The sequence below is a fragment of the Heteronotia binoei genome, chromosome 5, assembly GCF_032191835.1.
Source record: "Heteronotia binoei isolate CCM8104 ecotype False Entrance Well chromosome 5, APGP_CSIRO_Hbin_v1, whole genome shotgun sequence".
Classification (NCBI taxonomy): domain Eukaryota; kingdom Metazoa; phylum Chordata; class Lepidosauria; order Squamata; family Gekkonidae; genus Heteronotia; species Heteronotia binoei.
Genome location: NC_083227.1, coordinates 126,593,097 through 126,610,394, shown reverse-complemented (window position 1 = coordinate 126,610,394; position 17,298 = coordinate 126,593,097). Strand labels below are relative to the sequence as shown.

General features: G+C 42.8%; 1 protein-coding gene across 4 annotated transcripts in view; it reads right to left on the bottom strand.

The window, feature by feature from the left end:
- Nucleotides 1–17,298, bottom strand: part of FLT4 (fms related receptor tyrosine kinase 4) — a 144,742-nt gene that overhangs the window by 72,751 nt on the left and 54,693 nt on the right. For 3 of the 4 annotated variants that reach the window (XM_060240330.1, XM_060240332.1, XM_060240331.1), the window contains exons 2-3: nucleotides 5,080–5,176; nucleotides 2,331–2,605 (exon numbers count right to left, since the gene is read on the bottom strand). In XM_060240330.1, coding sequence (XP_060096313.1) covers nucleotides 2,331–2,605; nucleotides 5,080–5,176 — 372 coding nt within the window. Of the gene's footprint in view, nucleotides 1–2,330; nucleotides 2,606–5,079; nucleotides 5,177–17,298 lie in introns of those variants that run through there. The other variant, XM_060240333.1, reaches the window with a different exon arrangement.

Sequence of the window (17,298 nt, the reverse complement as noted above, 5' to 3'; positions counted from 1 at the left end):
TGAAGAATGAACTTAGCTATGGCCAAGTGCTGCTGGGAGAAACACTAGGAACCCTAAGTGGCTGGACAGGGCAGTCTTTTCAGATTTCTCTCTCATTGTTACACATACTTTTTTGTCTTTGGTCCACTGATGCTTGCAGTCCCCTTTTCCTTACTGCTTGTCTGAAAACTTGCAAGCAGAATGCCTGGCAGAGCTCTTGAACAGGTCTTGGGAAGTGGACAGACAAGTGTTCCAGAGATACCAACCAGCCAGCCGACACCCCTGTGTAATTTGTGTTGCCAGGTTAATTTTTTTTTTATTCTCAGATTTTCAGGTTCAATGGACTGGCTGGACACAATAATCTTACATTATGTTTTGGAACTGGGGTGCTTTTATGAGGCTTTTAAAACATGCTGCAAACTACCTGGAGGTTTTGTTTTTTTAAGGAAAAGCAGTGAATAAATATATTAACAAAATATCTGCTATTCCTGCATTTAAAATTGGCAATACATATTTTGGGTTTGTGTCAGTACTGAGATTCTGAATGATTATCTTTTTACTGGGCTGAGCAGGTGCCTATGTTGCCTAACACTGAACATCTACCTGAAGCGCAAAGATAGCCAGCTATGTGAGTTTAAAATTCTCCCAGTCAACCTAGGTAACCCAAATATGATGGTGCTGGAATCCAGCAGCAACAATGAGAGCTGAGATGAGAGTGCAGAGGTGTAAAGGTCATGATAGAGGTAACCTGGCAAAGACATGTTTTTACATTGTTCTGCCTGGATTAGTGTTTCCCATTCAAAAGACAGGGTGTCCTCCTTTTCTTTATAATGAATTAAATCTTAAATAGTTTGTGAGAAAAAGATCCCTAATTTCAGAACATCATAGTCACCCATTTGGTTGCCAGGATGCCTGGAGATTCAACTCACACACATCTACCAAGGGAGCGTGGGTTTTGTCTACCAGAATGTAGGGACTTAAGTAAGTACAAACAGCCACAACGTTGCAGCAGCACTCTGTGTCTCCGGAGAAGTGCTAACCAGGAGAACAGATGGGTTTCCAGTCGCTCCGCGCGATCACCATCTCGGCCATTGCAGCCGAAGAAGGCGCACCACCAGGAACTGTCCAGGCAAGCAGTTTCCAGCCTTGACCATAGAATCCATATGGGAAGGCTAACATCACCAGCAGCTATCTTCCTGCAGTGCCAGACTCCATTACAGTGAAGCGAGAGGCTCACGTACTCAACAGATGTCACCTATGCATAAGGCCATCAAGCTTATCTTAGGCATGGATCCTGTCAGACTGCCTAAAGCCTTTGTCCAATGGAACCCAAGACAAAGACTGGTGCCAGTAGAGGAGTGAAGAAGAGGAAGAACATCTTCACCCAGAGCCAAATTTCTTTGTATAGATCAGGTGTTACCTTAGGTAGCAATTTGGCCATCTATTGTCACCTTTTTAGATAAGTTTGACAGTCTTAATCACCTCCACCCCAATAATTTTTCCCATTCTTTCCCTTAATGGTCATCCTGGAGCCTCCCCCTTTGACCCATTGTTACCTGGAAGTCCAATCAGGTAACTAAGGCCAAGTCTGCTCATTGGTCAAGTACAGGCATCCAATCAGGTGCCCCAAATAAACTGGCTATTGGCTACCGCATAAGTACAGCCCTTATGGTCATTGTGGAGCCTCCCCTTTTTCTGAAGTCATGTACCAGCTGACCACCTGTCATCCGTCCCTGTACCTCCCATCCCTTAAGGGCTCAAGGTAGTCCTTATAACCTGTGACCCAGCTCCCCACAGGTGTGCATCTAGCAGTACCCCATTCCTGCTGTTTAGATACATCCCCGATTCCTGATCAGTCGAGGGTCCCTTCCCCCTAGTCCTCGTTTGTCGCCATTGGAGCCTTCCTTGAAGACTACGATCGGTAATTATCATCCTGTTTGTCCATCCTTGTGTTACTTCTATGCATTTCTCTCTATTTTTTTTAGAACTGTATGTGTGTTGTAACCTTGTATGTGTGTTCTATATTTTTCTGTGTGTGTTCTATATTTTTCTGTAATAAATTTTTAATTGTTTTACTTAATTAGTGTCCCTGGTAAATTTAAGCAATAATTTCTGGAGGTGGAATCCTGTATACATAGATTCTAGATCCCTTTTAAGCCATAGGTGCCCACTTGTCAATTCCCCAACTCTTTTGAGGGCATTTTGGCTTACAAGTTGTTCCTTTGTAATTTCAGCCTGCTGTGTGATATAGAGTTTCAGTAAAATTTAAACAAATATAATAGACTGGCCAATGGGATCTTCCACTTGTACTCTAATCTGTTTTTGGCCATGCAGATCTTTTACCCTCTTACCTCTCACAAACACATAGGCGCTGACTGCAGTGGTGCCCTCGATTTTGGCATTGATGTACTTGTAGTAACAGCGGTAGTAGCCTGTGTCGTTAGCCTGAGTCCCTGTCAGTGTCAAGACCTTGCAGTAGGGCTTTGTGTCAGTGCCCTCACAATCCTCTTCCTTGACTGTTCGGACACCGTCGAGACTCACCAACACCACTGATTCGCTGTCCTTTCCAATCTGGACAGTGTCCTCTTGGCCTCCAGGCCACGACCACTCCAGGGGATGCTGACCTCTTTTCAGGAGCAAAAAGACAACAGAATCTAGATTAGATGGGTTGTTTATTTGAGTCATTGTGGTAAGTTTTTTGTTTAAACATTCCATTCTGGTCTTCTTTTCTAATACCAACACTGCAAATTTAAAGAGTCAGCTGGATTCTTTCACAATGTTGTTTAACCATCTCTGCCATTTACATTTTTAAAAAAAAAAAACATTTTCAAATAACATTCATACTGTATACATTGTTCATGTAACAGATGCACAAGCACCTTTTTCTGAACTGTTTAAGGCGTAGGCATGGTCATTGCCATCTGTGGCTGAAGACTGTTTCTCTGTATTTATTTAAGCAATTATTTCCTATCATTTTTTTAGAAAGGTGATATAAATAAGACAGCAAGGTACCCCCCCCCCCCAAAAAAAAAAAAAATTCCATACAACTCCCAGAAGTTCTCAGATTAAAGGCTCCCTAGGTATTGCTGATAGTTTGGAACACTGACAGTTCTCAAGAAGGAAATTCATCCAGGCATTCTTCTGAGCTGGGCCTGATCCGTGTTTTCAAGCTTCTGATTACATTCACTTACTTCCTTTCTTTGCTTAGGAGGGGGATATAGTCAAATTGCCTTCTCTGTAGTAGTAGTCATCAGTATCTATTTCAGAGCCCACATTATCAAATTGAAGACTGCAATACTTCAGAGGTCCTTCTAAACGCTCATTCATTACTAGGGTTGCCAAGTCCAATTCAAAAAATATTTGGAGACTTTGGGGGTGGAGCCAGGAACAAAAGGAGTTCTGACCATCACATTTAAAGGGACCGTGCACCTTTTGAATGCCTTCCCTCCATTATAAATAATGAACGATCGAGGCACCTTCTTCTGGAGTTCATTGAATTGGACGCCCTGGTCCAATCTTTTCAAAACTTGGAAGGTATTTTGGGGAAAGACACTGGATGCTATTCTGCAAATGTGGTGCATCTATTTTAAGAAACAGCCTCTCCAGAGTCGCAGATACCCATGGATCAATTCTCTATTATACCCTAAGGAATCGGTCTCCATAGGGAATAATGGAATGCCCAGCAGATATTTCCACACTCCCCCGCTTCCCGCTTTCTGATGACCCTGAAGCAGGGAGAGGGCCTCCAAACCAGGAGATTCCCTGCCCCCACCTGGGGATTGGCAACCCTGTTCATTAGGCTGTCTGGTACTTGCTGTTATATAAAGCAAAGGTTGGTAGTACTAGTTTATTGAATATTTCTTTTTCCGGCTGTGCTGTCATATTCTTTATACTATACTTCTTGGTTATTAAGATGGGCTATGTAGATTTTTTGCACCCTCTTTGTAAAGTTGCACAGGGAACGTCTCTACAATTTGTCTTAAATATCTTGTGATGCTTATAAAGTTCTTCCTATCTCCCCAGATTTTGGCATTTCTTTTTAAATACTTTTTAAGCTTCATTTTTAATAGTTTGTGGTTTCATGCTTTTATGACAATTTCCAAATTAAAGTTCTGTTTTTCCATGAGCTGCCTAGAGCACTTACTTATGTAAGGGTGATACCTAAATGTTCTATATAAAACAAACAAATAGATATTTCTAATGTAGCTGGCTATTTTCTTTGTTGGGTAATTTTGTTTCTTTTGTTGAGTGATTATTGAAAATAAGTTTTCTGGTTTTCTGAAAAACTCAGGGCTTTTTTGTAGAAAAAGCCTAGCAGGAACTTATTTGTATATTAGGCCACACCCCTGACACCAAGCCAGTCGGAACTGTGTTCTTGTGTCTTCCTGCTCATAAAAATCCCTGGAAAAGTTACACAAAAGTATATATTGGAGATCTAAAAATCCAGATGGTGGTGGCTAATAAGGTTTTTCTGGGCCCTTGGTTGGGTTCTTGGAAGCAGATTTTTCGGTTAGAAAGAACTCTTCTCGTTCCCCAAGGCAGGTCTCCAAACTAGGTGTTAAAGACACGATATTGCAAAGCCTGAGTTTCATTCTTTTAGGGTTGCCAACCTTCATGTGGCGGCTGGAAATCTCCCTCTATTACGACTGATCTCCAGGTGACTAAGATCAGTTCCACTGGAGAAAATCACTGTTTTGGAAGGTGGACTTTATGGCAGGACCGGATCTACATGTTTTTTGAGGGGGGGGGGCAAAATCAAAAAATGGTGCCCCCTTATGGGCCATTCTATTTTATGGTCCCATAGAATACAATGGGCTCCATACCCAATTTGGCGTGCCCCCCTCTGTCAGTGCCCGGGGCAAGCACCCCCCTCTGCCTCCCCCTAGATCCGGCCCTGCTTTATGGTATTATACCATATTGAAGAACCTCTCCTCCACAAACCCCACCTTCTTCAGAATCCCCAAAATCTCCCGGTATTTCCCAACCCAGAACTGGCAACCCCATTTTTCAATGATGTTTTACCAACCTTGTTTTATATCAAATGCTTTTCCCTGACATAACAGTTGGGAAGAGTGAAGGGCATTCTTATATGACTCTTACCTGCAAGTAATATTCAGTGTATCTTTAGTGTTGATCATGTATTCCTCTTCTGTGATGCTGAGTGTGGGTGGAGTCATAGAATAGCTTCTCACCAAATCTTGGGAGAGAAACAAAGAAGTTCATAATATTAAAAAACTAGCCACTAGCCACTTATGTTTACTGCAAAAGTTCTGTCAAATACCTGTCATGAAGTAACACTTGAAGTCAATAACAGAATATCAAGATTTAGTTCTGTTTTGCAGGTTTTCTCAAGTCTGCTGATTATAGAAGACAAAAAAGAATATGCAGCATATGCCTTTCACTGATTCCTCTTACCTACTTAGCTTGTGTTATACTATTCAACTTATTGTTGTGTGATGTTTAGATTTGAAAACGGGTGACACAAACACGGCATTTATCCTGAGAATATGGTGGGAATTACTGTAGGAATAGACTGAATTGTTAGCATTCTTACAAGGCCAGCATTTCCATTACTGCTCTTAAATTGTTTTTTGGTTGATCAACAAAACCAAAGGGTCCAATGTAAGCATTAGGCAAGAAATATTCAAGCAGCTGGGACACACTGACATTTGGGGAGGGGAAAGCCACAGGTTAGAGAAAATTGTAAAAACAAAGCAATCTATACCATTGGATCAAAATAACTTTAGGATGATGGAGGCTTACGAGGCAAATAGCCTGACGCAGAACTTAAAACATTGTTTTGAATTCCTTTCGTTTACAGACCATAGACTGAATTGTTAATAATGTCTGTGCATGCAGACATCACTATTAATTGGGGGTGGGGGTGGGGGAAGTTGTGTCCCTATTTGTTAAAACTTAACTTTTTATTGCATACCTGGGAATCCCCCTAATCTGTAGAACCCTATGATGTTGATATGGCTGTCCTCATTGTATGGGTTTGTCTATCTACACTTGGGCCAACCTTTGGCTATTAGATATATAAATGATTATGCATTATAGTAAGGAGTATTTCTTTTGCAATATCATTTCCAAAGGAGGTTAAAATATCACTCTTTGGCTAGTACATATGCATTTTATAAAAACAGGCAGCTGAACTAAGAAAAAAAATAAACTCCCTCAGATTGAATTACAGTCAGGAAAAGCAGGTGATGAATGCCAAAAAGAATAAGAAGAGAAAGCTCTTCAGGAATAGTCTCCCTACAGACCTCTGAGAAACGTGCAGAGTAACATCTAGCCCATAAGGATGACTTGCCAATAATGTAGTTTTGTGTAGACATACTTGCGTCTTTTAATTGTTTTATACTTCCTTCCTACCAAAAAGTCATTCTGAGTGTAGTCATTTGACAATGTGTATGTATAGAAATTGGGCTGGGACTATTGAACATTCCCTGGAAGACATGCCTGTATTCAGTCATGCTTTTCCTATAGTAGTGGTTGAAGTAACAGTTGTAATAGCAGCAGGCACAACACCAATATGAAATGACAGGATGGAGGCAGACTCTCCCTGGATTGTTACGTTGGTTTTTCTCTTCTTCTTGTGCTCATGGAATTTAGAGTCATACTTTCCAAAGCATGAATCAGACCTTCCCGAGGGGAAAAATCGCCATCATTACGTGCAACCATTACTGGACTGAAAGAGCCAAATACTAGAGCATTTCAAATTCATTATAATTTAGAGAATTAGAGGATCACTGATATAGAACTAGTATGGAACCCGGCTTCTCTCAGTGAACATAATTGTGTCTAAGGCCAGATTATTATTATTTCAGGGCACATGATGCTGTTAAATCTGAACTCATTTGCATATTAGGCCACACCCCCTGCCATCACCATTGTTTTATGCAGGACTTTTTTGTAGGCCAGTAGGAACTCATTTGCATCTTAGGCCACACCCCCTGACAATAAGTCAGCTGGAACTCTGTTTCTGTGCGTTCCTGCTTAAAAAAAAAAGCCCTGGTAAGACCCACTAAATATGGGTCCATTCTGATTTCTTGTTTTCAAGGGTTTTCCTTCACATAGCCAACTGACATTGCAACTGTAAGAACATTTTCTTGATAGATAAATCCTGTGGAATAAACCTGAGAATGACTGAGTAGACTTGCTTAGGATGGCACTAACAGTCAACAGAACATTTAATTTCAGTAACAAAAACACAAGAAATTATGGAGCATCCAGAAATGTGTGTATATATGTGAATGCAAGAAGTCAAAATATGAAACACAACAGAAGCACTGCTGACAAAAAGTGATCGAGTCAAGGTCTATATTACATGTATATATGTTTGTATGCATTTTCTACCTCCACTGATTGAAAAGTACTGTTTTTTAGTCCAGTTTTTGCATTTATACTATATCAATAAGAACAAGATGTTCTTTATTTGGTAACACCATTTTCATTGTTATGTAATTTAGTTTAACTGTAGAAAAAAGCCATAGCCCAAGCCATACCCGACACTCCAAGATTAGGGGTTTCAGCCACATGACTAGAAACAAAAAGTGCAAAATATAATTCTAATGCAGAAGGTTGAGATTCAGGTATTAAGAGGCTCCTTACTGTTTGCCAGTTAAACGGACTGCTGCTGGACACATCTATTTCTTTCTGCACCTAAAGAAGGTTCAGAAGCCTGGGAACACCAGCATATATCTCTCGAGGCAATATCCTAGGCTGTGGAGACTGTGGAAGAGGATGGACTTTTGTTCTTATGCAGTTGTATTTTTGAAGTTCAAACCCTGGTATCAACATTTGCACAGGCAACATTTTTTTTAAAAAAACCCTGTAATTGTTATGCCAGATAAAATAAATAGAAAACATGAGGAAAAGGAAAAATGTAGAAAGCAAGAATTAAACATTCTGTATGTCCTTAAGTGAATATTTAACAAAGTGTTAGGAACAGAAAGAAAAAGATAGGGAAAACATTTGGATGTTGTACAAAAAAACCTGAGTTCTGTGGTTATGAAAATAAATTAAAGCATTCTTGTTAAATCCCTTGAAAATATAATGATATTAACAAATATATTACAGATCCTTTATGAGCACAAATCTGTATTTCAAATTCACCAACCAACACATCTGCCTCTAGTAAAACTCTGGTGTCTAGGGCTGCAATCCTGAGAACAATTTCCTGGAAGTAAGCCCCACTGAATAAAGTGGGACTTACTTCCAAGTAGACCTGTTTAGACATAAAAAGAACAATTCTAATCTCTCCTGATATAGACATTTAACTTTGCATGTGCATAACAAATATTCTTGAGAAGACTGAGCCAGGATATTATGAAGCATCTGGGAGTTTCAATACCTAATATTTCAATATCACTCTAGGCATGTGAGCCTAACACAATGATAATCAGTTCTGCTTCCTCATATTTAAGGTTCCATACATTAATAGATCCCATTCTCAACATGGCCAAAGCTGTGCATACTTAAATCCAGATACTGTAGCCATGGACAGACAATCAGATCTTTCTATAAACCTAAAAAAAGACCTAGGTTTGTAGAAAAATCTGAATTCTAACACACACACTTACATGCACACGCACATGGTTAACCCCTCCCCCAAATAATAAAAGCAGCACTTGTATCTCTGCATGATTTTCCTAGTTTTGCCAATGTCTCCCCTTCAATGCCTCCTTCAGTGTATGTTCCTCACACAGTTGTCCTTTCTGGCAAAGACAACTGTATGAGTGATACATACTGTCCATACATTTCTAGGTGATTCTCTTTGCCTCTTTGAAATGCTGAGATATAACAGTGCCAAGGCATTAGGCTCTCTCTCTTTGTCTAATGAGGTGTGGACACATGGCTCTACCTTCTACTGAATCAGGCCATTGGTCCATTCAGGTCAGTATTGTCTATTCAAACTAGCAGCTGCTATCCAGGGTCTCAGGCAGAGATCTTTCATGTCACCTCCTACCTGCTCCTTTTAATTGGAGGTGCTGGAGATTGAACCATGGGCCTTCTACATGCCAAGCAGAGGCTCTACCACTGAATGGCAGCCCTTTACCCATGTGTGGAATTCAAAGTGAGGTGCACATTGCTGCAGTATGGTTGTTGGGGCTTTTTGCAGTATTATTACCAAAGCTATGAACATCTTGTCACCTAATATGTCCAATAGACATATCCATGGTCTGTGAGATCTACCAAGGCCTCCATGTTTATAATGAATGAATTCATGTCCCTTGCAGCAACTAGCCTATATGTATTGCCTCATTTAGATAAGATGATGCTTGAGATGGCTGTTCTTTCATTCTGTTTGTGAGGGGTTTGCATAGGACTGGATGCACAGATTCATGACAATCAGAACTAGGTGGAGGCCACAAGGAAGGATGCATTGTATAAAAAAAAAAATGAAGCCATCTCCCTCAGCCTAATGACCTGTTAGGCAGCAACACCACAACAAGGTAGAGAAAAAAAGAAAAGGCAGAGTCTGTGCAGGTTTAGGTTCTCTAGTTCCTGCAGATGCATCCTGTCTGTGACTCTCCAAAACTACAACAGGAAAAGGAACAAACTGTCCATTGGAATAAGCCATCAACTGCACTCATTGCTAAGAGTAGGGGCAACCATCTACAACAGCGACCAGTCTGTTTGCAACAGTGACCAGTCTATTTGAGGTCATCTCATCTCTCCCATCAATTTGTTCTATACTTTTTGATCCCTTTTGACTGCAGCTTCTTTCAGAAACAAGTGGGAGCTTTCCAATGACTTTGGTGACAATTTTTTAGTTTCTCCATTTAGATACAAACTCTTTGCATTTATCTGGAAAAGAACACATTAAGTTTTATTATTCAGATTTTGATCTAAACAGTGCAGGTGAAGTATAATTAAAATATTGCCAATTCAAACTATTAACAATAAGGGCCATTATATTGAGGCTGATAGAGCTCAGGTGTGAAAAACAGGAACATCTAATGTATTCTGTACTTCTATGATAATTATTGTTTATCATTTACATAGCAGTTATGTGCATTGTGCTTTAAAATCTGTATCTTTACACATCCTCACAACAGTAATTCATATTCTAAAACAGGAACTTCAGGTGGAGAGTTACATGGCTCAAGGCTACACTTGACTACAAAGCTAGTTGAACTCAGGTCTTCCATATAGAAATAATTTTTCCATTGAACCACATGACTCCTTGCTTAAGTAGCAAGCAATTCTTGAGGAGTGTTGGCAATAAAAGGATGCATGAGGGCACTAATTAACAAATCCTAGACATCACTGACAGCCATTCTGCAGTTACTTGAAAAACATTTGCAGCTTTAGAACTGGGCATAGACATCAGGATATCAAAGCTGGACTGACATTCAAATTCACCTTGTATTTCTCTTGCACTACCATTATCTCTTAATTAAACGCCCCCCATCCTGTTCTTTTGTATTGACTCCTTGTATACCTGAGTTCCTGAAGAAAATGGACCCCATCAGGTTGGAATTCTCCCTAATATTGATAAGGCACAACTAATCTTTCCTGCAAGCTGATTTCGGCAATGGGATTTGCTAGGAAATGGCAACTGATTCTGCTCAGAAGGCACATAACTCTGGGAAAATACCATGATGTGAGGAGATAAACCTGCTAGAATATATATATGCCCTCTCTTCTTCTTCCTAGTTGCAATATGTTTTTATTGAATTATTTAAATTATATATGTGTTACATGCTGTCAAGTTGCTTCCAACTTACAGTGACACTTTGAATTAATGACCTCCAAAATGCCCTATCATTGACAGCCTTGTTCAGGTCTTGCAAACTGAAGTTTGTAGCTTCATTTACTGAGTCAATGTTGGGTCTTTTTCTTTTCCAACTGCCACCAGCATTATCACCTTTATATTTTATATATACACCTTGTTTTAAAAGCTGGGGATCCCCTGGAATTATAGTTCATCTCCAGGTTACAGAGATCAGTTCCTCTGGAGGAAATGGATGCCAGGGAGGGTGGACTCCATGGCATTGTACCCCACTCAGCCCTTGTCCTTCCTAGGCTCCATCCCCAAATTTCCATGAGATTCCCAGCATAGATCTGGCAACCTTACACCTCCACACCCCACCAATGGCCAGAGGGGACCTGGCAACCCTAATTATAACCAGGGCCTTTTGTGAGTGGGAATGCACAGGAACGCAGTTCCGGCTGGCTTGGTATAAGGGGGTGTGGCCTAATATGCAAATGATGTTCTGCTGGGCTTTTTCTGCAAAAGAATCCCTGATTATAACATCTTGATGTTCACCACCTTGGGGACTCTATTTGAGGGGGGACATGAAATAGAAATGTTTTAAATAGATTAATAAATATATCACATCACTCTCACCCGCAGGCTTTTTCTCCACAGGAAACCAAGTAGCCCAAATGTGTTAACATATAGCAACCACATGTGGCTATAAAAAGTGCAAGCCACTGTGTCTTATATATGAATATATTATTCTAATATGCACACACTTAACACGGAGAAAGAATGAGTGTGATTAAAAAGGCATGCAGCAGCTCCACTGATATTTGTTTTTTCAAGATGGTTTCCAAGAGAGCTGGCAGCAGGATACTAAAATAAACAGAACTGGATTGATGGGACATTGAGAAAGGAAGCAGGATCCCACAGCCTGCTCACACCTTGTCTATTTCTGGAAAACTGTGTTTCCTATCGGTTTTCCTATCCTTGATCTCTCAGTTTATGGCTCTTAAAGGGGCAGACTGCAGACATAGGCTTTTATCCAAAATGGATTTATTGTCTGTCATTGCTTATATTTATGTGTTGCAATCTTCTCTTCCTCACTGAGAGTGCTGATTCAGTACATTTTGTGCAATGACTATATCATTATTGGCAGTGTTGCTATGGAGAAGTAATTCCCACTTTGATCATTCCTCCCCCCCAACACACACACTACGATCTCATCAGTGCTCTATCAAGGAATGAAAGCTAATCTCCTTTAAAGCAGCATGTGCTATGGTGATTAAAGAATACAGTCTAAAAGGCTCCTTTATATACCACACATTAATAAAACAACTATTATTAGTGCAAGCATTGGTACTTCACCGCCTTTACTAGCTTGTTCTTCATGATTTGTTTGTATTAAAACAAATAAATAAAATGAACAGCAACAACCCTTCTCAAGAATACATGCACATTTTAGCCAATATAGTGGTAGTTGTTATATAGTTATAGTTGCAGAGAAACGGCACTGACAAATTTGTTTAAAGTGACACTGAAATTTGTATAGCAGACTGTCAGTACCTTGGGAAACAGTGACTAGTCAGTAAACCTTTCATTTTAAAAGCCATAATTTGGGTGCTCATGTGTATTAAACGTTAGGGACTAGGATTCTAAATTGTCTAAATAATACTCAGTTGTTTGTTTGTTTTTAATCATCCCCTTCAGCAGTGGCTGTTCTAATATAAAGTGAAGTAAAGAAAAGATGAGCGATCTGCTTCATTATGTTGTCTTGACTTGAGGACCTTCAGAGATTAGGATTATCTATCACAGGGTGCCATCACACAAGAGATTTGGGCTGATCTAGCCACACCTCCAATCTGGAGCTAATGTGCACAATCACATGCACACATCTCCCTCCCGAGTCCCACCCATCCTTATCTTATTTTAGGATGGGCTGGGACTGGATTAAATATCTACCAGGTACTTCCTGGTAGCAAATGTCTAAAGCGTGTGTAGGGCACATTTCCCAGCTGTCTGAGCGGCTGGGTGTGCACTGCAGCTGTCCCACATGCACATGAGCAGTCTGAATTCTCCTCATGCATGTGTATGGCCCGTGCCTTCCTTGGCAACAGGGTGGGGGCTGTGTGAATGCCTTGGCATGCATCAAAGTATACTGGCTTTTTCAAAGCTGGGATACTGTCAAGCCAGATTCCTTGTGTGATTGTATCCACAGTGTTTTTTTTTGTGATCTCTGCTTTAGCTCAGGATGTTTGTTTTTGTCTTGTTTTCTTTGTTTCTTTAACCATATTATTTGTTTCAACCAAAAGGACTGTATTTTGTTAGTTTTCTGTGAGCATCTTTAGTTCCCTTCAGGGAGAAAAGTGGCATACCAATTCTGAAAACAAACAAAATTTTGGCAATGAGGTTAATGCTCTTGGTCACTTCCTTAAAAGCATCATCATGTACTTCCACAAAACCAGTTCAGGTTTTGATTTCTGTCTGGACAAGGTTCACAGTACACGTGTCATGCCCCGCCCTGTCCATTGCCTGTCTGCTCCCCGGGGTCCTCCCCTGGGCGGCCAGGGATCTCAGAATAGAGTGGAGGGCTGGGTTACAGCACCTTGTTGCCCCTCAGGCTGTTGCCCCTCAGCTCTCTGCCTCCTCTCTCTCTGTGTTTGCTCAAGCTGATGAGACTTGCTCGGGCACCAGCTCCACTCCAATCCGTCATCATCGGCCCCCATCTGGCTGCTCAGCCCTTCCTTTTAACCTTTCCCCAGCCCCTGTGCCTCCTCCCCCTGGGAGGGACCCTCCAGGCACCACCCCCCTTTTTAAGGGCAGACGTCCAGCAGCCCCCTCCCTCTCTGGCTGGCTGCTTGTGTGTGTGGTGTGGCAGGCCCTGTGGGCCTGCCACGGTCCAGAGCGATGTGCTCCTACTGGCCTGGCTCCTCCCCTCCTGCCTGTTGAGGTGAGGGAGCCAGGCGATGCCTCCGCGGGTCCGGGGCTGGACCTGCCTCTCCACCAGACATCTCCTGGCCCCGGCAACTTCCCTACTCTTCGGCCTGGCCGTCCTGTTGGCTTCAGCGGCTCTGTCAGCCTCGGCAGCAGCTCCTGCAGCAGGCGTTGGGCCCCCAGCCTGCAGGGTGAGTGGGGAAGGGCTGAGTGGTCTCCAGCTTGCGTTGGGGGTGCTGGGTTGGTCGGCTGGCGGCCTGGAGGTCCCGTGCGGGTTGGGGGGGGCGTGGGCGGTGCTGCCGGCAGTCCCGGGCCTGGACAACATGATTAAATTATTTATAGTAAATAAGCATTATCCCTTTCATGGATTGCTGCCTTGATGTGGTGAGAGGGCTTGTGCGGTTCAGTGAGGCTGTGGGCTATGCCATGCAGGGCCACCCAAGATCGACAGGCCACAGCTGAGAACCCAGAGAAAATGTGATCCACTGGAGAAGGAAATGGCAAACCACTCCAGTATTCTTGCCAAGAAAACCCCATGGACAGTATCAAAAGGTTAAAAGATATGGCGCTGGAAGATGAGCCCTTCAGGTCAGAAGGTGCCCAATATGTTACTGCGGAATAGCGGAGAGCAAGTCCAAGTAACCACAGAAAGAGTGAAGCTGTTGGGCCAAAGCCAAAAGGACGCTCAGCTGTGGATGTGTCTGATGGCGAAAGAACAGTCAGATGCTGCAAAGAACAATACTGCACTGGAACATGGAATGTAAGATCTATGAATCAAGGTAAGCTGGATGTAGTCAAACAAGAGATGGCAAGAGTGAACATCGACATCTTGGGAATCAGTGAACTAAAATGGACAGGAATGGGTGAATTTAACTCAGAGGATCACTACATCTATTATTGTGGGCAAGTGTCCCATAAAAGAAATGGTGTGGCCTTTATAGTTAACAAAAGAGTGAGGAAGGCAGTAATGGGATACAATCTCAAAAATGATAGAATGATCTGGGTCCGTATCCAAGGCAAACCATTCCATATCACAGTAATCCATGCCCCAACCACTGATGCAGAAGAGGCTGAAGTGGACCAGTTCTATGAAGATCTACAACACCTTCTAGAATTAACACCAAAAAAAGATGTCCTCTTTATCACAGGGGACTGGAATGCCAAAGCAGGAAGTCAAAAGGAAACCAGAACAACTGAGAAGTTTGGCCTTGGAGAACAAAATGAAGCTGGGCAAAGGCTAATTGAGTTTTGTCAAGAGAACAAACTGGTCATAGTGAACACCCTCTTCCAACAATCTAAAAAGCGACTCTATAATAATAATAATAATAATAATAATAATAATAATAAATTTATTTTTATATCCCGCCCTCCCCCGCCAGAGGCGGGCTCAGGGCGGCTCACAGACATGGAAATTCCATGAATTAGATAAAACAATATAAATAACAATTATTAGATATAGTTAATTACATAATAATTTAAAATGAATAAAATAGATAAAAATAGGTGCTATAAAAATACTGTAAGTTGTAATATCCACAAGATGGCTAAATAGCTACACATCAGATTAGCCAGGTTCTGTCTCAAAAGCCAGCTGGAAAAGAAATGTTTTACAAGCCCTGCGGAATTGATTCAAGTCCCGCAGGGCTCGTACCATCTCTGGAAGATGATTCCACCATCGAGGGGCCATTACCGAGAAGGCTTGCTCCCTGGTTGTCTTCAGTCTAGCCTCTCTTGGCCCAGGGATTGTTAGAAGATTCTGAGAGCTAGATCTCAGTGCTCTCTGGGGAACATATGGGGAGAGGCGGTCCCTTAGGTAGGCAGGTCCTCGGCCATATAGGGCTTTAAAGGTGATAACCAGCACTTTATAGCGAACACGGTACACAACAGGTAGCCAATGCAGATCCCGCAGCCCAGGCCGCGCATGTTCCCACCGTGGTAGTCCCATTAGCAGCCTGGCTGCTGCGTTCTGGACTACCTGGAGTTTCCGTGTTCGGTATAAGGGCAGCCCCATGTAGAGGGCATTGCAGTAGTCTAGTCTCGAGGTGACTGTTGCGTGGATCACAGTTGCTAGGTCGCTGCGCTCCAAGAAGGGAGCCAACTGCCTCGCCCTCTTGAGATGAAAGAAGGCGGACCTAGCAGTGGCAGCTACCTGGGCCTCCATTGATAAAGAGGATTCCAGCAGCACTCCCAGGCTCTTGACTTTGCGCACTGGTATCAGTGGCGCACCGTCGAAAGCTGGTAGGGTAATCTCCCCTCCCGGTCCGCCGCGGCCCACGCAAAGGACCTCGGTCTTCGCCGGATTCAACTTCAGCCCGCTCAGCCTGAGCCAGTCAGCCACGGCTTGTAACGCTCGGTCCAGATTTACAGGGACATCGCCAGCCCGGCCGTCCATCAATAGATAGAGCTGGGTGTCATCTGCATATTGATGACAACCCAGCCCATACCTCCGTGCAATCTGGGCAAGGGGGCGCATAAAGATGTTAAACAACATCGGGGAGAGAACTGCCCCCTGAGGCACACCACAATGAAGTGGGTGTCTCTGAGACAGCTCCCCCCCAATTGCCACCCTTTGTCCCCGACCTTCAAGAAAGGAGGAGAGCCACTGTAAGGCTAGCCCCCGAATTCCTGCGTCAGCGAGGCGGCGGGTCAGCAGCCGATGGTCGACCATATCGAACACAGCCGATAGGTCTAGCAGCAGCAATACTGCCGAGCCGTCTCAATCCAGTTGCCGTCGGAGGTCATCCATGAGGGCGACCAAGACTGTTTCCGTCCCATGCCCCGGGCGAAAGCCGGACTGGCATGGGTCCAAGGTGGAGGCGTCCTCCAAAAAATCCTGTAACTGCGACGCCACAGCCCTCTCAATAATTTTGCCCAAAAAGGGCAAATTTGAGACCGGCTGGTAGTGTGCCAATTCGGCCGGGTCTGATGAAGGTTTTTTCAGGAGAGGGCGGACCAATGCCTCTTTCAGGGGTGTTGGAAAAACACCCTCTGAAAGAGATTGATTTATAATATCCCGTATAGGATATCTTAGTTCCTCCTGGCAGGCCTTAATTAGCCAGGAGGGGCATGGGTCCAGATCACAAGTTGTGGATCATGCAGTGCCAAGAATTCTGTCGACCTCCTCCAAGCTGAGCGGGTCGAAGCAATCCAGAGTTAAATCAGAAGACACGCATGGACATTACCTGATGGGCAACACAGAAATAAGATTGATTATATACTCTGCAGTCAAAGATGGAGAAGCTCCTTACAGTCAGCAAAAACAAGACTTGGAGCTGACTGCAGCTCAGATCATGAGCTACTCATTGCAAAATTCAGGCTTAAACTGAAGAAAACTGGGGAAGCCATTAGGCCATTCAGGTTTGACCTTGATCACATCCCTTATGAATATACAGTGGTAAAGAATAGGTTTAAGGAACAAGAGTTGATAGACAGAGTGCTGGAAGAACTATGGACGGAGGTTCATGACATTGTACAGTAGGCAGCAATCAGAACCATCCCCCCCCAAAAAAAAATGCAAGAAAGCAAAGTGGCTGTCATAAGAACACAAGAGAAGCCATGTTGGATCAGGCCAACGGCCCATCCAGTCCAACACTCTGTGTCACACAGTGGCCCAAAAAATTATATATATATATATATATATATACACACATATATATATACACACTGTGGCTCAT